The sequence below is a fragment of the Heloderma suspectum genome, chromosome 1, assembly GCF_057233095.1.
Source record: "Heloderma suspectum isolate Gila_16-S chromosome 1, 16-S_ref, whole genome shotgun sequence".
NCBI classification, from domain to species: Eukaryota; Metazoa; Chordata; class Lepidosauria; order Squamata; family Helodermatidae; genus Heloderma; species Heloderma suspectum.
In genome coordinates this window covers 93,748,795-93,773,207 of record NC_139458.1, presented here as the reverse complement: position 1 = coordinate 93,773,207, position 24,413 = coordinate 93,748,795, and the positions used below count along the sequence as shown (strand labels likewise).

At 47.1% G+C, this 24,413-nt stretch overlaps 2 protein-coding genes across 2 annotated transcripts; one reads left to right on the top strand and one right to left on the bottom strand.

The window, feature by feature from the left end:
• Positions 1 to 952: 952 nt before the first annotated feature.
• LOC146357578 (uncharacterized) lies at positions 953 to 20,121 on the bottom strand. Its single transcript, XM_084851326.1, has 4 exons — positions 18,989 to 20,121; positions 10,961 to 11,049; positions 10,331 to 10,564; positions 953 to 3,379 (listed from the first exon to the last, which is right to left on the bottom strand). The coding sequence occupies exons 1-3, from the start codon at positions 19,120 to 19,122 to the stop codon at positions 10,473 to 10,475; spliced, it is 315 nt and encodes a 104-aa protein (XP_084707452.1). The 5' UTR covers positions 19,123 to 20,121; the 3' UTR covers positions 953 to 3,379; positions 10,331 to 10,472.
• FJX1 (four-jointed box kinase 1) lies at positions 17,035 to 19,006 on the top strand. Its single transcript, XM_084851311.1, has one exon. The coding sequence runs from the start codon at positions 17,297 to 17,299 to the stop codon at positions 18,632 to 18,634; it is 1,338 nt and encodes a 445-aa protein (XP_084707437.1). The 5' UTR covers positions 17,035 to 17,296; the 3' UTR covers positions 18,635 to 19,006.
• Positions 20,122 to 24,413: the final 4,292 nt, after the last annotated feature.

The following is a 24,413-nucleotide window of genomic DNA, read 5'->3' as shown; positions in this document are numbered from 1 at the left end:
TGGAATTGTGCAACAAATCTAGAGGATAATCAAGCATATCATAGAGGACTATGGGCGCGATCCCACGCTCCATCCGCCCTGCTTTTGTGGCTAGACAGCCAATTTGGGCTGTCTAGCTGGGACACTTCAGAGAAGGAGGGGACGGCTGCATGGTGCATAGGAAGTTTCATAACAAAGCTTCTGTGGTCTCCTCCCCTCCCCCAGGAACGCCCCCTTTTCACCTTCTCCGTGCTTTGTTTCCAAGTGCAGAGACTGATGAGAACCGTGCTGCCTACGAGGCGGCGGGAGAGCGGGAGGGGAGCGCAGTACCTGGGAAACTGAAAAATCCTATGGCCATCTAGACACTGTCTAGTGGCCATAGGATTGCTCTCCCCAATAATGTGTTAAATCTTTCAGGAGATTGACCACTGTATTTGTCACTGTATTTGTAGTGCAGAAGTATCTTAAACGGCAGCTGTGTGTAGTAGTTACAAACATGTGAATGTCAACGACTGAGGTGGTATTTAACCCCAATAACTTTAACCCATATAAACAAAACAACATCACTGAACTGTTGAAAGGAGTGTAGTACGTACCATCATATGTGATGGGAATGTGGACAAATATATAGTTTTTGAAGGGAGGTCTCTCAAGAATGCAGTAATATAACAGGAGGGGAGGTTCACATGGATCCTAGGTTCACATGGATCCTAGGTTCACATGGATCCTAAATCACCATCTGATCCTAAATTGGCACTGCTATCTATCTTTAGTGCCCTAATGGACATTTACCAAAGAAATGCTGACTTTTGTGATGGTAGTGTCTCGTCAACTAACAGCAAAGAATGGGAAAGAATCTACAGATCTATTCATAACTGTGTGGTATAACTCTCTTTGGAATACTGTGTTGGCTGAAAAACTGACTGAACAGATAAGGGCACAAAAGCAACAAAAAGAATCTGACACCTTCCTTACAATCTGGTATACATTTATTGACTTTATTAACAAACAAGGTTCCCCCAGAAAACCACCAGCATGTCATGGACAGGTACGGAAAGATACATTTAGAGAGCAATCATATCAGGATAGGCATCCGCTTCTGAACTCAGAGGTAACTGCCTATCCAAGGCAGGGCGAGCAGAGTGCCGACGGGATTTTCTCCTCCATGCTCTGGCCACCCTGCATTTGTGGCTAGATGGCCGATTTCGGCTGTCTAACTGGGGCGCCTTGGAGCGGGGGTGGGGAGGCCAGACATAGGAAGCATTGTACCAGCGCTTCTGCAGTCCCTGCCCCCAGGAACACCCCCCTTTTCGGCTGCTTCACACTGCTCTTCCAAGTGCGGAGCCGGGGACAACCCGTGCCACCTACGTGGGGGTGGCGGAGGGGGTGGGGAGGCGGTTTTCTGGGAACCAAACAATCCTATGGCCGTCTAGCCACTATCTAGCAGCCATAGGATTGAGCCCTTAGATAATTGCAACTAAATCGTAAACCCTTGATGAACTTCCATGGACAAATATAAGGTTATTAATGTATTAAAGCTCCTGTGATTCCTGTTAACTGTAATTGGACTTCCTATGTAATATTTGTGTTTTGTTAGTTGATAATGTTGTAATATTTTTATATACTTGTTAATTACATTGAAAACATGGGATTAAAACTAAATAAAAATAATTACTAAAAAAACCCTACCAGATCCAAACCAAAACTAAATAAAAATAATTACTAAAAACCCCTCACCAAGAGGAACTGGTTAAAATTGTCCCTGGAGCACCTGACATATTAAGGGCAGTAAGGGATTGATCAATAATTCAAAACTGTACACTTGAGAGACTGGGGAGGCCAGCCAGCATCAGTGATCGTCATCTTTAGCCCCAGTCCAGATTATCAAACATGCCAACTACTACTAATTAAATAAATCAAAGGCACCTGTGGAGTCTCAAAGGATTGCGGCTGCATTTCAGAGAGCTCCTTTAGCTGCACACGTGGGCGGCTGTGCGCCCGGTTGGATTATTTTTACTCTTTTCATATTTAGCCATTTCTACTTCCTTTTTCATGACTTTATTCACCCTTTTCTTCCTTTTTCTCCAAAAGACATTAAGAGAAGCTTGCTCTTGGTTGGGCACAGCTCCAGAATCAGCTCTGGGAGACATGCAGGGCAAGCGGTAAGGAGAAGTGCTGTGAGCATACAGTGAGTTTCCCTTTTGTCACTCCCAGCAGCCACGCATTGGCAGAAGGCTTGCAAATGGACAGCCTTTGAATTCTAGGAAGGCTTGAGGCTTGGCATCTCTGTGAAGAAGTGCCTCTGGGGCTCATTGTTCCTAGAGGGCGGCTAGATCAGGCATTTGCCAGGCTATAAAACTAACAAAGGGCTCACTTAGCAGAGAGCCGATGCAGAGCGAGAGAATACTTGTTCTGAACAGCTACCACTTCCAGGCTAAGAGTCAAATTATATGTCACACTAATCAGGTAGCTAGGGCTTGTCTCCCTAGCCACCCACCCCCAGGTGTAAGCACACATGGCCCCAATTTGGACTGGGACCACCACTTTCCAGAAAGGGGGGGTTAAACCTACACACACACACACACACACTATTTCTCCCTGGAAATCACTCCAATGGAAGCTTTTAAAAACCTTTAAAAAAAGAATTTGGGGGGAAATACAGGGGGGGATTTTGACCCTCTCCTCCCAGAGCACAGTGGTCCTGATCCAAACAGGGGCCGTGTGTGCTTACAATAGAGAGTTGTTGTTTTAAAGACAAGCCTCAGCTACACATGATGCAATCAGTGTAACATGTGGTTTTGCTCTAAGAGGCCCCTCTGAGAATGTTTTGCCCAAAGGCTCCCAAAATTCTGCAGCTAGCACTGACCGCCTCTAAGGAAGGTGCTGTTGGGCTTTGGCTATTGGGCGGTATAGAAATGAAATGAATGAATGAATGAATGAATGAAGATCGGGATGGAAGACAAGAATGTACCAACAACAACATACGTCCTCCCCTCACTGGCCCACTCAGATCTCCATCTGCCCCTCTGAATGTAGACAGTTTCACTGGCTCCTAAGTTCTGTAAAATGTGTTTGCATCTATATACAAAACTGTATGGAATAAACCAAGCACAATCTTAAGCAATAGAGCAGTCAGGGGGCCTGCATGAAATGAGGTTAGAGACTGTGCTATAGAACATATAATAAAGGCTGAGAACACTGAGTCTGCCTTGAGTTTTCTACAACTGAGAGTGCAGCAAAAGAAAACTGGCGCAGGTGTACACTTTTGTCATAACATTATTCCTTCCCATGTTACCTATTCAATGTAGGATTGTCAGCAGGTCTCTGTGATACAAATTTCAGATAAAAGGGAAGAATAACTATTTCACATCTCGGTTTGAGGGTTCAAACTGATGAGACGCTGAAAGAAAAGAAAGAAAAACCTTACATGCTACCTGTGTTGTTTAACTATGAAATATCTTTTCACCTTTTCATTCATGAAAATGGCAATAGGGGATACTTATCCTGAACAAGTCCTTACGAAGTCTGACCCTTTCTGGGGCCAACACGGGTGACAAGCATTATAAACGCATCTAAAACAGACTTCCAGCGAAGAGGTGCCAAGCCCAGATCCTAAGAGGATCCTATATACTGCTAAGATAGCCTTCCCCAACTGGGTTTCAGCCCCCCTCCCCATGAAGCAAGGTGAATCCCCTGCTCAGGTGGCAGATTGAGAGGGGTGGTGGATCACACACACACAGGCTGGGAAGGCCTCTGGAGGCCCTGCTGCCACGTCCTCTGCTTCCCTGCTGCGGCAATTGTCACAATGGGAGAGCAACCAGCAGGGATCCCTGGAACAGCCCGTGCTCCATTTCTCTTTCTAAATACTGTACCAGAATGAGGCCTGGGGGAGTCGTCAGAGAGACTGGATGGGTGAGCTCTACAGAGAGGCCACCCACCCAATCTCTTATTCTGAGGACCCTCCCAGAGTGAGTGGACAGGTGGCCTTTCCTGAGAACTCACCCACCCGATCTCTCACTTGGGGTGGGGTGGAATAATGGGGGGGTGGATGGGTGGCAGTGTTGGGAGTGCCCTCCAAATGTTTTGTAGTAAATTCCCATCAGCCCCAGCCAGCATGGCCAGTGATCAGGGGTGATGAAAGTTGTAGTCGCAGGGCACCAGGTTGGGGAAGGCTGTGCTAAGATGTGCCTAAAGGGAGATTAGTTCCACATGTAATATTTACTACCACAGTGTTTCCTTGACAGAAGATGCTGCACCTAGTAGAATTCTCCTTTTTCCATTTTGGAAACCACTCCACACTTTACGTGGCAGCAGCCACAGCAGGGATGGGGGGAACCCTGCTGTGCACATTGAACCATCTGGTTGGAAGAAGTCTAGCATGTGACCCTGTCACTGCCCATTGCTGTATCTTTATTGTTTTATTGCAATTGTGATTGTGAGTTGCCTTGGACAGGTTAGCATTGAAGGTGAGTAATACACAAATATGTAAGATAAACAAATATTTTACCCACCATTATTACTCCTTTGTGTTGGTTACTCAAAGGCAGGAATCAAACAAGATGCAGGAAATATTGTCCATTTGCTTCATTAACCCAAGCGTACTGATAATCTCTCTCAAAATGATCAGGATTTTTGTGTGTGTAAGAGCCAGATTATATACCATCTGACCTAATTCCAGCATCTGTATTTCTGCTTTATTCATGCTAAATCATTGCCAGTGGTCTGAAATAATATCTGCTACTACAGTTTATTCTTAGCATGAATACAATGTCAGATGTTGCATCCACTGCACAACGGCTGCACCCTTTCGCTTCAGAAAGTCCTAAGAACGCACAGGTATATCTCCTGAATCTACACATAGCAGTTTTACCATTATCATACTGCAATGATTATTGGTGCACATGACACCAATAGACATCAGTAGTTATCATTGCAGTATGATGACGGTAAAACTGCTTTGTGTAGATTCAGTCATTCAGATGCTCTGTTCCATCTGGAAAACAGACACTACGTGCAGGAACTGGAGAAAGGAAATCAAAGTCTCTTTAAATACTTGGCACATTCCTGTATTCCAGGCATGGCAAGCAGTGTGTTCTAACACAGGCTTTTCTAACTCAGTAATTCCCAAATGATGGATCAGGAACCACCACTGACTTACAAAGAAGTTTGCCTGCATGCAATTCAGAAATCCAAGGAGCAAGAACTTCAGCAAAAACAAGAAATAAAAATTGAAAAAGTAGCAACAGGGAGTGAGGCTATGCAGATAATGGCTGGTCTGTTTCAGTAGCCTTCTCCAACCTGGCACCCTCTAGATGTGTTGGACTACACTTCCCAACATCCCTAGCCAGCATGGTCACCACCAGGCACCAGATTGGGGAAAGCTCACTTAGAGGACGCGATTCCTAGAGTGGTGGTCCCGACCAGAGAGCAAGGGTGGGTTTGCTGTGCTCAGACAGCTTGATGATGCTGAGGGCCACAGGTTGTTAGAGAGAAAGTAAAATATGAATATTAATTGGTTGTCTTTGACCAGGTCTTTGTCTAGCTCTGCTGGGTAGGGCTTTTTTTTGGTGGTGCTAGGAGTGTTTCTACACAAGGCATGTGCATCATGAGCTCGTGATTGGCCACTCACGGAATTTTGTGGGTTCTTTACATGACGTTGTCAACCTCCAGGGCACATCCAGCGGTATTTCCCCATTATTCCACATTAAAAAGATCCAGAGAGAACTAACTCTTAAACTTTGTTGCGGGTTTTCCTAGTCAGCATTGTGCTATTAAACAGCCACTAAATGGTGCGGTTCCATTGAAAACTAGGGCTACGCACCGCCTCAGGCCAAAGCCCGAGCTCTGAGGTGGAAGGGTCACAAAAAGGCACGAGGTGGGTCAGGTCACCCTGAAGTGCTTTGGCACAATCTGGGAGCCCAAGCCTGCTGCCACCACCTCCCAGCCCCCAGCCCCCAGCTCCTTACCTGGGACCTCCGGGCATGCACTGGCAGCCATTTTGTTGCTCTGGAGGGAGGGAGCCAATTAAAACGGTGACTCCCTGTATTTTTGGAAATAGAGCCTGCAGGATTTCTATTTCTGGAAATACAGTGAGTCGCCATTTTTTAAATGGATCCCCACCCCACCCCACCCTCAGAACAACAACACAGCTGCTGGCATTTGTCTGGAGGGCCCAGGAGCTGGCAGTGGCAGCAGCGGCTCCCTCCTCCCGCCGGAAAAAAGATGGCTGGCAGCATGAGGGCCCAGGTAAGGAGCTGGGGGCTAGGCAGTGCGTGGGGGGGCGAAGTGGGATTCAGATGTCTGAATCCCACTTCGGCTCTGTAGGCCGAAGGAGGTTGTAGGGGGCCAAATCAGCCCGAAGTGAATCAGGCCCGCTTCAGAAGCCCCGAAGCAGCCTCCGAGGCGGATCAGGGGGTCCGCTCATTCAGCCCTACTGAAAACTATGGAGCATTGAAAATTGAAAACTTCCCCTCTTGGCAATGTTGATCATCGTCTGGGAGCACATGGTAAACATGGAAAGGCTCCACAACAAAGCCTGGTAAGACTGCAGGTTTTTTTCTTTAATATAGAGACACCCTAGAATCCTTGATCTGTACTAACTCAGATGTAGATTTGTACTTGTATATGCAGGTCATCCCACAAGCTCGGCCCCCTGAGTTACCATTTTATATCTGGCTCCAGTTGGTGTTTTAGTAAAACAACAACAACACCAAAGTCGAACCTACAAGCCTGAAGTCTTACCCATTCCTGCCCTGAGGGATCCTGCTATATACAGACTAGAGCTACAGTGTTCAATCGCTACACAGGCCAGATTAAAATCTTTTTGGTTGACGAAAAGGTGACCCAAATTAGTTGGGCAATGCATTTTAAAAACACACACATTGATAGTTGTCTTTAATACAAGTTCCTACAAGAACTACAGGAGGTAGTCGTCATCATAGACCAGGCTTCTGCTAAGATTGTGCCTGCTGAGACATGGATATGAATCAGCTAAAAACAAAGTATGGTTTATTGTTTAGCCTGGAGAAGGGAAGATTATGGGGAGACATGATTATGATCTTCAAACCTCTGAAAGGCTGCCATGCAGAAGATGGAGCAGAATTGTTCTCTGTTACTCCAGACAGTAGCTCTAGAACTAATCATTGGAGGTTGGAGGGAAGCAGATTTTGACTAAACATTAGGATAAACTTCCTAACAGTGAGGGCTGTTCTGCTGTGCAGCAGACTGCCTGGGAGGTGGTGGGCTCTCCTTCCCTGGAGATATTTAAGCGGAGCCTGGCCAGCCATCTATCAGGGATACTGTAGCTGCATCCTGCACTGCAGAGCCTACAGGTACTAGATCATCAAGATCCCTTCCAGCTCCATGATTCTATGGTTCTAATCATTCACACATGCATTTAGATAGAATTGGTTAATTAATAAATAGACAGAGGCTGCAATCCTATGCACTCTTACCCGAGAGTAGGTCCCACTGAACTCAATGGGCCTCATCTCTGAGTAAAATGCAATGTATCAGGCTATATAACTCATAACATTAACAGCGCACCCCCATGCATGTTTACTTGATAATAAGTCCCACTGTGTTCCATAGGGCTTACTCCCAAGAAAGTGTGCCCAGGATTGCAGCCATAGAAGTGAGTACACCCCATTGAACACAGTGCAGTTTACATCTATGAAAACACACATAGGATCGTGCTGTTGGGCTGCTATCTGATGCCTTTTTATCTGGGAATAACACCCATTGAACTCAGTAGAACTGAGAAGACAGGCACAGGATAGCTCTAATTTGACCTTCCCTTGGCATGAAGACTGCCAATCATAATGACAGGCATTTCACTACTAATAGTATGTTTTTTTTCATGTCCTGAGCTTTTGCATAAGGGGATTCAATTCATTTCACAAGCCAACACCCTTCTTCCTTATGTTGCAAGCAACCCAGCCTAAAGATTTCCTCATTTAGAAGCACACATTTATCCTTAAATGGAAAAAGACTTTCTTTAAAATGTATTACTAGTAAAAAGGACTGTCTTTAAATTTTCATCTGTAGCTTTGAAGCTCTTTTCTGACACACAGTGGTTGTTCTCAGAGACTATTCCGTGTCATTATTTGAGTTTTAAAAAACACACACATACCCGTTTACTATTGAATAAGAAAAAGCTATTTGGTGTAATGAGGCTGTTCCTATTAGAAACTGTGAATTGTGGCAATCAGCGCCATCAATGGTGCACCTGATCACCACTGTTAAGAGATTTTTTAAAAAGCCAGATTTCCACCTATCATCATCACACACGGTAAAAAGATTTTGGAGCTGGATTCCATAATTTATAACCTTGCATAACCTGCGGGCACTAAATAAATATTAAATAGCAGTACAACACAAGGAGAATATAATGTGATAAGAACTGTGACTATGAACAGTTTGAGAGTAGTAGCAACTTTTTATCTGAGTGCCAGAAGCATTTTTTAAAAAGTAGTGCTTTACAGGACAGAACAAAGAACAAGCGATGGCTGATGCCAATGGGATTCTCCTATTGATTTGTGCATTTTTCTACCCAATGCGCTTTCCTCTCTTAACTTACACACACACATTTCAACACTCCGTATCTCAAAATTGGTCTCAGCCGTAGACTTGACTGATAGACTCCCCCAAGCCATGTCCAGTCACGATTAAGTCATGCAATTAATATGGAAACACACCTGTTTCCCCCATCTCCCCCCGCCGCACCCCCCCACCAATGTCCACACATTTGGAGGAATGATCCCAAAAGGTGAACCTGCTGCTCATGCATAGGTTTCTAGCACGATTTGCAGCCCAGACCTTACTTTAAAAGCACCCCTACCCCATGCTAGGGTCCCTGTCCAGATCAGAGGGGCTGCACTTACTCTAGAGTAAAAATGACATAGCTGCTAGATACGGATTTAAAGTAATGTTTGTTTTGGCCCTTAGAACTCTGATTGTGCAAGGTTCTAAATCGTGCAGGGAGCCTATGAGCAGGTCCAATCCTGCCCGTGCGCTGACAGGAATTACTGCCAGTGCAAAGGGAAACCGGGCTTCCTGCAGCAACTGGAAACTAACCAAAACTAGGGTTTCCATAACAGAACACGTCAGTGGAGTTTGTGGAAGGGAGCCCCACTGACCTGTCCCATTCCAGAAATGCCAGTTTAGGGGGTTTCTGTAGGAAGCGCTAGCTTCCCATTGTGCTGGAGGTCATTACCCTTAACAGGCACTGGCGGATTGCCAGCATTGGCTAATGCCCAAAGTGTGTGGAGCTCCCTGTAGCAGATCTCCTCCCAATGCATGGATGGGTGGCGTGGGGCCAGGGAGGAATGAGGCTGGCTGGAACCACTTCTCCAAGCACTGGCTGACTCCCTTTCTGCATGCAGAGAGACAGGTGTAGAACACTGTGCCTCAGTCTGCATGGAGAAAGGAGCAGGCCGTTGCTCAGTACAATCACCCTGTGTCTCTCTTTCACAGGGGGAGGGGCCTGCCCCGACATCATCCAGGGCCCTGGAGGTGGCCTAGGAGGCAATCCAGCCCTGGGAGCCAATCCAGTTCCCCACTCCTGCTTTAGGGTTTTTCTACATGAGGCATTTCTCATGTGCTCGTCATGCCCTATTCACAGCTGTATATGGGGTCTTTAGATGACGACGTGACCCTCCAGTTTCACTTCTTTCTATTTCTAAACAGCACTTTCAGCAAGTTTTCTTAGAGCAGGGAAAATGTGGCATTTAATTGTGAAAGCCAAAGAAAGCACTATTTCCTCTTGTGTATTTCTGTTATTGTGCTCTACCACAATGCGTCCTAGAGATTTTGTGGCGGAAAAGCAGGAAAGGAAACGCTCCTCGTGTGGTGCTCTGATCTCAACTCTGTGACGTAACCAAAAGTAGATACAGCGGATTAACAGCCTTGTGTAGAAAAGCTCTTAGACACGTTAGCCCTATTCAAGTACATCAGCCCTCCTCAAAGGCTGTGCTCGCTGGGAATAATGGGAATTGCAGTGCAACACATCTGGAGGGCACCAAGTCGGGGAAAGCCGGGACACATGAACATCTGCAAGAGGAATGGGGCCACACACCCCAGACCCTAACCTCCCCATGTTGAGCGGGGCGGTCTGCAAGGGGCTGCTACTCACATTTGCTTGAGTCGGTGGTGCAGCAAATCCGCTCCAGGTTTCAGTCAGAACCAGTCAGAACTCTAAAGGAGCTATGGATACCTCCTTTAGAGTTCTGACTGAAACTCGGAGCGGATTCACTGCCCCACCGACATCAGAGCCACCAGCCTCCGCTGGTCTCCGCATGACTGGCAATCTTGCTCTATTGGGGTTCCCGATCGTGCAAAGGGTTCTACTTACGCTGAAGAAAATGCAAGTAGAATTGCCCTGTGGACCTCCCCACTTGACACAGGGAGCTTGAGGGCGTAGAGGGCAGGACCAGCACACACAGCGGGCTGTGTTCCTCTCATTCTCTCTGCCTGCAGCTCATGCAGGCTGAAATTCAATGCGCACTTATTGTGGAGTCTGTCCCATTGAAATCGGTAGGATTTATGTCCAAGTCAACATAAAGCATAGGACCAGGCTGCATATCTCCTGTATTTCAATACAAACGAACAAAATGAACATTAAGTGGTTACATGGAGGAACCAAAATGACAAATAAAGAGGTCTAAGGACTTCAGAGGACTAGCTGGAAAAGAGCATTCTCCTTTGCCTTTAATAGCTCTGTATCAGGCAGAAATGCAACAGGCGCAGATCTACATGGATGCAGCAATGGGGAAAGCATGTTGACCAAGGGGCCCTGCCAGGCGAAAAAGATGGCCATGGAGGAATTTGGGCATTTGGGCATCCATCAACTTAAGGATCAGTTCCTTATCCAAAGAGACTCAGCGGGAACCAACTAACACTAGGCTTCCTGGCTTTGGCTTCCCAGTCTACCAAGAAGCTCAGAGCTTCTACCAATGTTTCATGTATGGTTTCAGTCTGTGACCTCGGAGATTGGTGGCCGGATAGATCAGGACGCCGTCAGGTGATTCTGCAAGCCAGAGTCTGAACTGTCCTGGATCTGGTATTCTCTCCCTGAAAGAAAAATAAAAAAACAAGGGTAGAAAAGATTTGTTTGGGGGGCTGTGGTGTTTACTCTTACCACTAAAATGCTCTCACTACGAGACAGATGGAACTTATATCTATTCCCTTAGAGAGGCCTGCATAAATGGCGAGCCAGTACTAATCTGAACACGGCCCACCAGCCACATATGATGACAGCTTTTCTTGGTTTTGCAGTCCCAGGCAGGCAGGCAGGCAGGAAAAACAAGTTCCTGGTGGGTTGACATACATGACCCCTGGGCTCTATCCATGGTGGTGGTCACTTTTGCCTCAAGGGGAAAGCCGGTGCTTTGACATTTAACCGTACAACAATGAAATACCGGGCCGGGGGGAAGAGAGTGATACTACTGGGCATGAAGTAGCCTTTCTAGCATCTGTGTTCCCTTCCCATTTGTATTTATAATAAGCTGGGAGCATTAAGGTTGTCAATGAATATCTTTAACATCCCCATTTTATTTTTTATAATCTTATTTTGGGGCAAGAACTAACAGAAATGCATGGTAAAATTACTTTTGGCCTGTAGGTGGAGTAAGCACAACATTGTTGGATGCACAACATTCAACTGCCGCAATGGTTAAATTAAAACACCATGTTCCCAGGCAGGTAGGGAAGTAGAAGGAAAACATATTTTTCTTCTATGTGTTTGGAAATATGAAATCTATAGTGAACTGCCCACATGGAGCCAATTGTTGTTCATTCCTTGGACCTCAGCTTCAATGTGCTACACTAATGGAAGTGTTTTGCCTAAGGGCAGAGATGGTTCTAACAGTTGGATTTTATATCTTAAAAAATAGGTGATCACCTAATTGTGGTTTGTTTGTTTCTTCTTCAGAGGGTCCCAGGTGCAACCAGAAACCATCTCAGTACCTGGTAGAGCTGGTAGAACTGAATGTGAATATCTGCAGCCTCCTCCCACTTTCCATCTTAAGATGATCACCCAGACTTCCCGGACCTAGTTCCCTCCAGATATGTTGGACAGGGACTACAACTCCCATAATTGGATTATCAGAATTGTAGTCCAGCAATCTGGAGGGCACGAGGTTGCCACTGTAGCCAAATGCAGATTCCATAGCTTGACCATCAGCCATCCCCCCCCCCCGCCCACCCCACACTTACACTTGCTTTGTTACTGTTGCCTGATGAAAAGTTGTGGAGAACTTGAAAGCTTGCACAGTATTTGGTGACCTTTGAGCAGGTCTAATAAAAGTATTACATTGGATTTTGGAAGTATGGATTTTGTATGGATTTTGGAAATCTTATTTTGGCCAAGATAGCTACCTTCACTTTTTGTGTGACCTGGAGAAAAGAAATGCAATTAATTGATTAATAGCACTGTGGTCATGATGCTAGTACTATACTATTCACTCTTTTCTGGGAGTAAGCTGCTTTGAACGTGACAGGATTTACTTCTGAGCAAACATACATAGGATTACACTGTATTAGAGTGAACCAGGAAGTTCTTGGTTCAGATCCCACCTCTGCCAAGAACTTGCTTTGGGCAAGCCACTCTTCTCTTGATCCCAGTCTCCCCCATCTGCAACATGGGAATAATCCACTACCTAACAAGGTTGTTGTAAGGATTCCTGAAATAATGCATGTGAATACTATGAACATTCCAAAGTGCTAAGTAAATGCCACGTATTATTAATTGTCCCACTTTTCTCCACATGGTGGAGCCCTCAGTTACAGCATGTTACCCCAGGTTAATATCAGTGTCTAATTAATTACTCGTAAAACTTGTCATTTTATATTAAAACACTGAACGCTTTTATTAGTTGTGTAAATAATGAATTGGGGTTAGTGGATTAATGCATTTTAATATATGATAGGGAGAAGCAATTATGTAATTTTAACATCGGTAGTGAAGAAAATTAAACTCTAGACAGTTTATACACTTACTGAATATTCATAAAGACCGGTGCAACTTTCTGCTAGAATTTTGGAAGGAGATGGATTTTACTGGTGACACAAATTCCAAGTACTTGCATCATAGTATTGGGTCAGGCTTGAGCTGGATGACATGACCTGGCATGACCTTAGTTACTAGCCAAGATAGCCAAATGGCACCCTTGTATTCAAAATAAGCATTCCTCTGAAAACTAGATACCAGTGACAAACAGTGAAGAAAGCCTGTTGCCTTAATGATCTTCAGTGTGATCCTTTGCATATCTACTCAGAAGTAAGCCACACTTAGTTCAATTGGACTTAGTCCCAGGTTTATAGGATTGCAGCCGTTATGAACTTCCTAGGACAAAACTGGAACTCGAACGTTAGGCAAAATCCAGTGAGTCAATTCTGATGTGCTTATGACCAGCTGGCATATGAGCAGCATTGCTTTACTACACCATTAATTTATTAGCTCTGTGTGTACTCCTGTACTTGAGTGGTGTAACAGGGGGAGTGCTCAACTTTTAAAGACATAAAAAATAAATTTGTAAATAAATAAAAATCTATTAAAAGGTCACTACATGTTGCGGGCACAGGGGACTTGCATTGCTAATCATCAGTGATGTTATGGGAGCCTCTGACACTCATATTCCAGACAGTCTTCAGATTGCAATGGACTGGCCCTCCTAGCTGGGGCCTGAATTCCATTCCCCTAGCAATCATATGTTGTTGTTTGAGAACTCGGGAAATGCAGTATCCCTGAAAGAGTGCTTCTTTGAGAGATATGACACACTGGTCCTGCACAATAAATGAGCAACAACATCAACACAGTTTTGGCTTGATAAAGGCAAAGGACCCAATCTTGCGTCTGCAAGGGACCCATGTTTCAAGAAGTATATGTCTTTTGCTCCTGGCTTCAGCTGATGGATTTTGGGGTTCTAGTTTAAAAGCAAGGTAAATCCCCCAAACCTAAAGTCACCCCTGCTGTAAAATAAGGCTTATAAGAGAGAAAGTGCTCAAGATTTGGGGATAATATAGGCATGAGGCAGAAAATGGAAGCCTGTGTGAATCATTTAACCCTTGGAAGTTTCCATGCACTCAACTCATTGAAAGTTACTTTTAACCTATCACTCACAGTCCTAGTTTGGACCACATGACAGCCCACTGCAGGTTATTTAACCCTTGGGGTGCCATAGCACATGCCAGCCACCAATGTGAATCTGCAAGCCCTGGATGGGGGTTGCCGTGGCTTGTCATGTCATCTGAATCTAGGTGGCAGGGATTATTTGAGGGTTAAACCCGCAGATAACCCATGGTCTGTTTTAGGGTTATGCAAGGGTTGTTTAACCCTTAAATAACTCCTGTTGTCCTGGTTTGGATGATAGGACAAGCTATGGCAAGCCCTGGCTGGGACTTGCATATTCATCATGGCAGCCAGCATGCACTGCAGCTCCTTGTAGGTAAATTAACCCATGATGGCTGTTGTGTCATGTGAACTATCCCCTTGCCGTCTAATTCCCATCTCTTCATATAGCAATGCACTAGGACAGGCATGCTGAACCTCTTTCTGCCGGAGAGCCGGATTCCATTTTGGAGAAATCAGTGGTGGAACAAAAGGGGTGAGGCCCAAGATATCAGCATATTTTAGTTTAAAGCTCTTCCTGCCAGGAACTGAGCCTTAGGAGAGGCATTTCAACCTTTTAGAATGGAGGAAAAAACTGCACAAAAGCCAAGAAACCACCAAACAGTTGGTGGTTGAGGGAAAGGGGGTATGGCCCGGGGAAGGGGAGCAACGACCTGGGGAATCTTGGCAGACTAGATTTGAACCCCTGGATTTGGACCCTGGACCTGACGTTCTGATTTGGACCCTGCTCTAGAACCTTGGAAATTACCCATTCTTCACACGTGTGTCAAATACATGCCCCCAAAGGTCCCAGGGCATGGTCTGAAGGCACATGAGGAAGCCACCTTGCTGAAGCTAAGCAGGTTTGGGTCTGGTCAGTGCTTGGAAAGGAGACCACCTGGGAACCACATGTAGCCACGTTGAGTTCCACGATAGAAGAAAGGTGGGATACAAATATAAAATGTGAAATAATAATGCCAGAATAGTAATTTGCAGGGGCGACAGCTTGTAAAAATCTTCAAATCTGGGTAGAATATGGATTCAGAAGCAAAAAAGAACTTGCACCAATAATTAAACTGGGATCTATATCAATCTGTACAGATCCCTACTATTTCAAGCCTGTCCTCTAATGTTGGAATCCAATGTACTTTTTTTCTTTTTGCTTGGCTGGCTGGGGCATGCTGGGAGTTACAGGACTTTTTTCTGTCCAAACATACATAGGATTGCACCCTAAGTTTCACTGAACACAGCAGGAGTATCTTCTGAGGGTCCAACGTACTTGCCATTGAGCTGGTGAAGAAACCTGGTTGATCCCATCATTTCTGACTTGACCTGTTTTCCTCTTAATCTATTTTTTGCTCCCAGTCTGTGGGAGGGGGGAAAGCATGGACATCGGAAGATACAAGCCCAGATTTAAAACCATCCCTGACTGATTTTAAAGAGGTTCCACTTAATTCTTACCTAGTATTAGGCATACGTGTGCGTGTGTGTGTAAAACCCTACTGAATTATAAAGCAAAGAATTTTTAAACGATCACAATTATATTAACTGTATTTATTTGCTTAAAATATTTATATACCAGCCAATAACCACAGTTCTCTGGGCAGTTTATAGTAAAAAAAAGAAAAAGAAAAAAGAAAAAACTAAAACCATAAAAGCTAGTATAATACAAACATATGAAATCATACTAAAGAGCCAAGTTGGAGGCGGGTGTTGCTGGGAGAGTGTATTGATGCCTCTCCTGCAGGAAGAAAGGAGAACGGTATAATTGCGATACTTGGATCAAACTGCGATACTTGGATCAAACTGCGATACTTGGATCAAACTGCGTCCCTCGCCCAGTGCTACATTTCATAGTGGTCACAACAGTAGCTGCCCTGCTGATAGGATCCTAACAGAGATGTTTACTCTGCACGTTTACTCAGAAATAACAGTACAATCCTACAAGTGGGAGTGTTCCAAAGCCCTCCCTCACTCCAGCCAGGGCAGGAGATAGGTGAGAAATCCATCTCCTGGCCCTCTCAGGGAAGAGAGGAGGCTTCGGACGTCGGAAATCCGAAGTTGGGTAACCCTGAATCCAACAGATCCAGCGCCTCCTCTGACGCGCCACGCCCTATTTCCGGGCGGTAGTTTTGCACCCGCTGAGCTTTCCGCGTGCGTAAGGGACGGGGGGGGGGCTGCTCCAGGCTACCCCACCCCACCCCCGCTAATGGAGGGGCGCCTCTGCTGCATCCTATCTACCGTGGGGGTCGGGATGGCTGTGTCCGTCCCACGCTGCAACCCTGAACACGCTCATTAGAGGGTCAGCCAGCCCCACCAGGCAGAGTACCGCAGAGTCAACATAATGCACAAAACTGCGCTGCGGCGGCAGCAGTTCAAAGGATGCCCTTTCCCGTGCGCGGCGGGCGGAGGAGGGGAAGAGCCCAGCTACGTCTTCCGAGTTGCGCGGAAACTCTTCGTCCCGATTCACGGCCCTGAAGCAGCCCTCGAAATTATTTCGTTAATAATCGGAAGACGAGAACCCAGATCGCCCAATCTGATTTTTGCACCGCCCTCCGAATGCGCCCCCGCTCAAACGGGGAGCGCTTTGAAATCGGTGGAACAACGTGCCTCGCTCGCTCCCATCTTTTATTCCAACGTGCCGAATCCTTTGTGCTTCCCAAGGCGGGTGGGAGGAGGGAGGCGCCCGATCGCCGACCCCGCTCCCTTCCCCGAGGCGCTGCCGATCGGTGCCGGGACGAAGGGCCGGGGTAAGAGAGGGTGGTCGCAGCCCTCGGGGGGTCTGAGGGCGCCCCACTTCTTGCCGGCGCCGCCGGGAGCAGCCGTCCCCCAGCCACGGGCCCGCCCTTTGCCGGGACATCGCCGCTTTAAGCGGAAAACCACGCTGGGCGGTGGGCGGGGTCCCTGCGCTCCCCCACGTGGTCTCGGCGCTTGTGAATTTCAGTCGCGGGAGGGTCTCAGCGCAGACGCCGGTCCCGCAGCTGAGGCGGGGGCATCGGCCCGGAGAAGAGCTGTCCGCGTTCCCGGATCTTCCTCCCAGCCGCCTCGGCAGCCCGCAGCTCCCGGTGCCGTGAGCCGGCCAGCCGCAGCCACCATGCGCGGGGGCAGCCCCGATCGGGAGAGCCGCGGGGCTGCACCGCCGCCGTGTCCCGGAGCCGCGGACTGAGGCCGCGGCAGCAACCGAGCCCAGCAGGCAGCCGCGGGAGGAGGATGCGACGAGCGGGCCTGGCCGGGCTGGGCTCCGTGGCCGTGCTCTGGCTGCTGGCGTTCGCTTCCCTGGCGGGGCTGTGGAGCGGACGGGTCGAGGGGCCGGGAAGCGTCGGACCCCGGCTCCCGCGCGAGGCACCCGAATCCGCGCTCGGAGGCGTCGCGGCAGCGCCGGCGGCTACCAGTCGCCGCCGCCGCCGCCCGCCAAGTCCAGCCGCCCAGAAAACTTTCCGAGCGCTGCTCACGCTGCCGAGGCGGCCCGCGGAGCCCCAGGAGGGGCCGGGCGAGAGCGGGCAGGGGCCGCCGCCCGCTTCTGCGCCCCCTCGCCGGGAGAGGCCGGGCGCGATGGGCGCCGCCGAGCAGCGGCCCCCGGCGCCCGTGCGCGGCGGGATCTTTTGGAGCAGGGCGCTGGAGGCGCAGGTGCCGCCGGGCTTCTCGGCCGAGGCGACGGCCTCGTGGCTGCGGGCGGCCCGGGAGGCGCGCGTCGTGTCGCTGGAGCGAGGCGGCTGCGGCCGCAGCTCCAACCGGCTGGCGCGGCTGTCGGACGGGAGCCGCGCCTGCGTGCGCTACGGCATCAACCCGGAGCAGGTCCAGGGCGAGGCGCTCTCCTACCACCTGGCCGGGCTGCTGGGCATGCAAGAGCGCCTGCCGCCCCTGGCGCTCGCGCGCGTGGACGCCCGCGGCGGGCAGTGGGCGCAAGTGCGCGACGAGCTGCGCGGCTCGCACTGGGCCGAGGGCGCCGTGGTGAGCCTCGCGCAGTGGGTGGACAACCTGACCGACGTGGTGGCGCCCGCGCCCTGGCGCGCCGAGGCGGGCCCGGCGGGGCCCAGGCGGCTGCAGCCCCTCGCGGCAGCGGAGCTGCGTGGCCTCGGGCCGGCGCAGCTGGCGGAGCTGGTGCAGTGGAGCGACCTGATCCTCTTCGACTACCTGACCGCCAACTTCGACCGGCTGGTCAGCAACCTGTTCAGCCTGCAGTGGGACCCGCGCGTGATGCACCGCGCCACCAGCAACCTGCTCCGGGCCCCCAACGGTGGGCTGGTCTTCCTCGACAACGAGGCCGGGCTCGTGCACGGCTACCGGCTGCTGGCCATGTGGGACAAGTACAACGAGCCGCTGCTGCGCTCCGTCTGCGTCTTCCGCGAGGCCACCGCCCAGAGGGTGCGGGACTTGCACCGCCTGCGCAGCGCCGCTGCCGAGCTGCGCAGGCTGTACCGGACTCGGGAGCCCCTGGCCGAGCTGCTCGGCTTCCTCTCCGACCAGCAAGCCCAGCTGCTCCAGGACCGCATCGACTTCGTCCACAAGCACATTTTGCACTGCAAAGCCAAGGCCGCCGCGCTGTGATGCACGTCGCCCGGCGGAACTGGCTGGATTTGCCGGGCTGCCCGAGTGTCGCGAAGGGGCCCGGGGGGAGCCCTTTCCCGGACCCACGCTGAACATCCCCGCGGCTCCGGGCGCCTGAAGGAAATGCACGCTGGAGCCCAGTGGGCGTTGGTTGGCTCGCCCCCTCCTCACAGAGTATTAGTGGAAAACCTCCCATGGGAATATGTGACGAGCCCAGCTAAACATGGACCTTGCGTAGCGCCTTTTTTTAGGGCAGGGAGGGGGCAGCCAGTAAAGTAACCACTTCATGGTTCCCAGGCATTTTACGGCTGGGATCCGTAGGCAGAATGTGGCCGTCCTTTGTCTCACACTCACCGTTCCGAGTTCCAGCCCCAGAAGCGAAACTGCTGGCTGAGCTTTCCGTGACCAGTGTGGCCAACGTCACACCTTGTCCAGAAAGGAGAGCTGAGCAGGCTGAGATATTTGGGAGGGGTGCGCTGAAGTGGCATCGTTATCCCGCTCTAAGCATTAGGTGTAGTGCTGGCCCCTGTTGCACCTGCGCTGCACTACTGTCGGTTATAAGACTAGGTCAGAAAGCACCCTCCCATTGCACAGTTCCATTGTCAGAGTAATTAGGAAGCTAAATGGGTGATTCGTCCCTTGGATGGCAGACCATGGGGAGCCCCTGTATGATCAAGATAGAATTATAATAAGTATGTATTTTAAGTGCTATATATCTCACCGTATTAGTTTCACACTGGGTTTCTCTGTCCAGCGTGTCTTCCCCCTTAATGGCTCTTAAGAGCTTCCCTTAATAATTCACTTTGTAAAAAAAAACAAACCTGTACAACAGCTATTGTCAGAGTTGGAAGGGACCCGCTACATTTTCCTTCCAGTGGGGACCAGTAGGGAGGGACAAGTTTCCCTGCCACCCTTTTTAAAAAAAGAAATAATTTTTCAGTTAAGTGATATTTGTAATCCTGTAACTGATATTGGGGACTGTCCCCTTTATGGAACTGCTTTTTCTTGCGAATCTCCCCAGCCGGGATGGACATAGACAATGTCAAAAATTAATAGGAAGGGGACAGAAAAAGTCACTATTCCAGTAGCTCTTAACCTTAACCAGTGAAAAGCATTTGGCAAAACTCATTGGTTTCTCTGTGTGTCTGTTTTATATGTAACCACTACTGTACAGCAAAAATAATTGACTAATGGGGTGACAAAGGAGAAAGGATTCCCAGGTTTATATTATTGTCAGTGTAGTAAAATTTTGATGCATTAATCTGGAAGAAAAGAATCAGTTTCATGCACTTTACTTTGACTTTTCTTATTTTTTTATAAAAAGACCTTTTTATTTTAAAAAAAGTCTGCATTTTAGGTACATGATGTATGTTCTTAAGCTCTTCTGTAACATACTAAAGAAACTGATATTTCAGTAAAAGTGTGCTAATGTTTTCCCTTTTTTGTGCTCAAGGTTTTGGTTTTCACTTTTATGAAGTAATCTTTATTTCATCTGACATGTTTCTTTCCTTCCATCAATTTAATGAATATTTTTCTTTATTCAATCCAATAGTATTAGTGATAAAGTTGTTCCATACATGGGTATGGGACTTTAAACTTAACCTTATAGGCTCTCTTTGTGTTAGCTCATCCAAAATTATATGTGGACTTATATGTGGAACACTTAACACATATAATATCTTACAACCATTGCTGAGCTGAATAAGTATTCCTCCACAAATTTCGAGGAAAGTAATTGTTTCTTTGGGTGGGGGGGACTGACTTGAAGTTCAAGTTACAGTACAGAGTACCCCTGCTGGCTGCTTCTCACACTGGTAAAAAACAAAACAAAAAAACCCTGTTACAGTAGTAGCAAAGACTTGAAGAGCATCTCAGAGAGCATATGCCATATTCAGCAGCTGTTAATTCCTTTTCCATTTTGGTTTCTGGGAAACCAATAACAAATGGAAAAGCCTTAAGTTGTTGTCCGTGCCAAAATCATTTAGAACTTCATTTTAGCTCAGTTTCAGTTTTGACCCTGGTAAGAGCGACTATAGAAGCTGAAATCAAATGTATTACAGCCTTTGCTGAGGTTCGATGCCCCAGTCCAGCAAGGGAGATGCATGACTGGAAGCAGCCTTCTGCGTGTCTCTCCATCTGCACTCTGATACCCTTTGGGGTCCCACTGAACTGGCCAGATGTGTCTGGAAACACATGAGCATGCACGCCATCAGGCTGGCTGGAGCTGGATTGGGTCTCAAATCATTTGACAGCTTTGAGTTAGTGTTAGGGGATCCACGCCTTGCAGTATGAGGCCAGTGTTTAAACACAAACAACCTGTCTTTGTAAATGGAGGAAGCAGAGTTATGAAATGAAACAGCTTAATTCCCTCAAACTTTAGCTGCTTATCAGATAGGAATGTAATCTCTGTCACATTTGGGGGAATGTATGTTTTTGTAGATTGGAGGCCAAAGTGCATTCTCTAGATACCAGATAATGTGAGTGCAATTTAAATCATTTGGAGCTTGAGAATGTCCTGAGTGCTACATGTTCCATTGCCAGTAAATTGCACCCTTCCTGATAACAATACTTCAAGTGATGAGGCTGGTTTGAATCTTGATCATAATTACCTCTGAGACCAAGAGCACAATGGCATTTTTACAAATGTTAGGTGCTGGACCTTTAAAATACATAGGGCTGTTAACTAAGTATTGTTCTCAGACCTTACCACTGCCCTAGAAGGCTCTTTCACCCCACTGCTTCAACTGACAGGGCTCTTTATTTAACTCTTATTTATAGCCCACAGCTTTTTATCTCTCAGCACAATGCACAGAGTCCCATGTGGTGTTCTTTCGCCATTTACATGATAATACACAATTTAACTGTGTAATTCTTTTTAGTGCTATTTGTCAGCATGAGTTTTGTAACTCACTCCGATGCAACGTTTCAAATGTGTTCACCTAATGAAAATGCATTTAAATAATATAGCAGCGGCGTAAATTCTAAACCACCCATAAGAGCAAACGGCAGTGCTACAAACATCCTAAGGTTTCCCTTCTTGCTTAAGCATCTCTAGAAGTAGCAACACAATCACGGTGTCAGTTGCTTAATGGATGATACATCTTCTCTGCAGCAATGCCAGAACCAAGCCTTAGATAATTACACCTTTCAAAAAGAAGCATGGGCTTCCTCTTTGATGACTGGTGACTATTTCAAATTATATGTAGGCAGTGTCTTCAGAAATAAGAACAGTTTTAAGTGGATGGTGTTGAAGAGAGAGAGAAAACCAGGCTGCAAGCAAGTGGAAGAACTGGCTTCACTGGGGAGATAGAATATTAGCTTAGTTGGATGGTAAGAAATTCAGAACACCTGAATAGATTTTATTAGGGCAATAAGCATCATTGCATTGCTTTCCTGGTAATCTTGCACTTCCCATCTCCTCCTTTCTTTTGCTTTGTCCTCCTTTGCCTCTGTCATCTCTACTGATCTTACTTGTCTTGATGTCCTTGGTTGATATGATATCGCTGTTGGTTTGACATCACTATTACTCTCAGCTGAGATGGTGGTAATCCTGTACGTGGGCTGTACCCATCAGACCTACAAGTGGGTCTCATATGATAAAACATTCGTCTCCACCCCCAGAATTGTCTCCACCTGGAAAACTAAATGTCAAAGAAAATGATTTTAGCCTAGTATTCATCCTTACATAAGAGTTTTCTATGACTAGGAATCTTCATTTTCTGGAAGAACATCAAATTGGAGTGGTACAGCCCAGACATGGCTATACTACCTCAGTGAGAACTAGGCCTGAGTTAGCTATCTCCTATTAGCTCGGTTGCTCTGATCTCACAGCTTCAACCACTCTGATGTTATGTGGCCTTGTCAGCTTAGCCTATACAGTTCACTGCTTAAGGTAAACCTTAATTCTGAATTCAGAGTTACTGACCAACCCATCTAAAAAATCACGGAAGTGTTGCTTATCTGACAAGGGCTCTTGAAAGACCTGTTGAAGGTGGGTGCAATTCAAGCCAATGTTTTCAGCATCTTTCAAGGAATAGGCAGACAACACTTAATGACAGGTGTAGGATTAGCCATAATTTAAAAACTGATGGTGGCTATATAGTTGGCCTAATAAAATACAGCACAGTGTACTGTGTGCTAAGCTTTGGCTCTGCTTTGACCACTGAATTTAGAAGAGGAAGTGTCCCTACTTTTGGAGAGGCTGAAGATACCCAGTTCTCAGTGTGCTGAATTGCATTCTGATTTGTTCTGTAAGATCAGATACTAGGGGGTTGTTGCCCTGTGTGCTGCCCCCTGAATGATTCAGCAACAGAAAGTCAGCACAGGAACGAAATATCTGGCTTCTGACTAGATTCAGTAATAGTCCCGTAGGAAAAATGTGCATACGAATGCATCCTGAATCTCTCATTTTGTGGGACTAACTATATGGTGTTGTCACTGTTATGCTATTTAACAATGTGGTTTGGAATCATAGACAACATACTGTGGAATTCTGCTAGTGCCAGGGATCCTGTGTCTCTCAGAGATAAATTCTTGAATTACTATCAAGTTAAGGAACACTCCTTCACTTATTTCCTTAAAACAGAACACTCTTTTATACATTCTTGGTCAGCTACATTCCTTGCATTCCAACTCCTGCTTTATATCCAGTCTGTTTTTAACTCAAACACTGAAGTGAAGTGGCTTCCGTTAAGTAACTCCAATAATTTCTTTGAGCATAAATGGAAAAACAGCCCCATGACAGAGAGAAAATTGTGATTGCTTATAAGAAAAGGGGAAGATTTAGCAAGATCTGCATGGATTTACTTAGCTTGTATAATTCTGAGTGCTGCTAGGGTTGCTTCCTCAGAATTTGGAGGGGGATTATTAAAAAATGTTTGCAGAGGACTAGTGATAAGGTAGGAGGGAGCTAGTCAATAGCAGGTGGGTGGCTGAGATCAGTGTGTAGGCAACAGGACAGTTGTGTGCCATGAGCAAGTCCTACTGAGCAGTGGAGGCTGGTGGCTCTGATATCAGTGGGGTGGTGGATCTGCTTTGGGTTTCAGTCAGAACTCTAGAGGAGCATTCAAGGAGCAGATTCATCATCCCACTGACATCGGAGCCACCAGCCTCCACTGCTGCTGAGTTCCTCTGCATGCTGGCTGCAGATTTTCAGGCTAATGAATTGGTTCCAGATTTAGTCATACTCAGACTAGACCTGTTGAAATCAATGGGACTTAATTAGTCACGACTAACTTAAGTGCCATTGATTTCAATGGGTCTACTCTAGGTATGAATACATCTGGAACCAACCTACTATCTATAGTCACATAATTGTTATTATGGTGCTGTCTGCTGCTTCACTGTAGTTATTAATGTAGGTGGTCACCATCTTGAGAACTAGGATGAGCCCAGCCTGATACTGTTTTCCAATCTAATGTCCATTAATTAGTGAAGCAACATTTTAAATTCACTCATGTACTACCTTTATGGAATCTAGTTGTATGGAGCTAGAGCAAAAGAATACTATATAGACCTTCACCCATTCAGTATGTGGCCACCTTTGAAGCGGAGATTAAACGCTCAGCCGAATATGATGTACTATGAACTCAAGGCCTTACCAGGGTTGTGTCGTGAGAGAATTAAGTAGGTATTGGTCATCTTTGATGACTACATTTCCAGTATTTAGTTCCAGAAGTACCACTTTACTGAAAGACAGCTGTGACTTTTAAAAATGCGTGAAAGCACCTCCTCTGTCAAGCGCCATAGCTCAGTGGTGAAGCACGCGTGTTGCATGTGG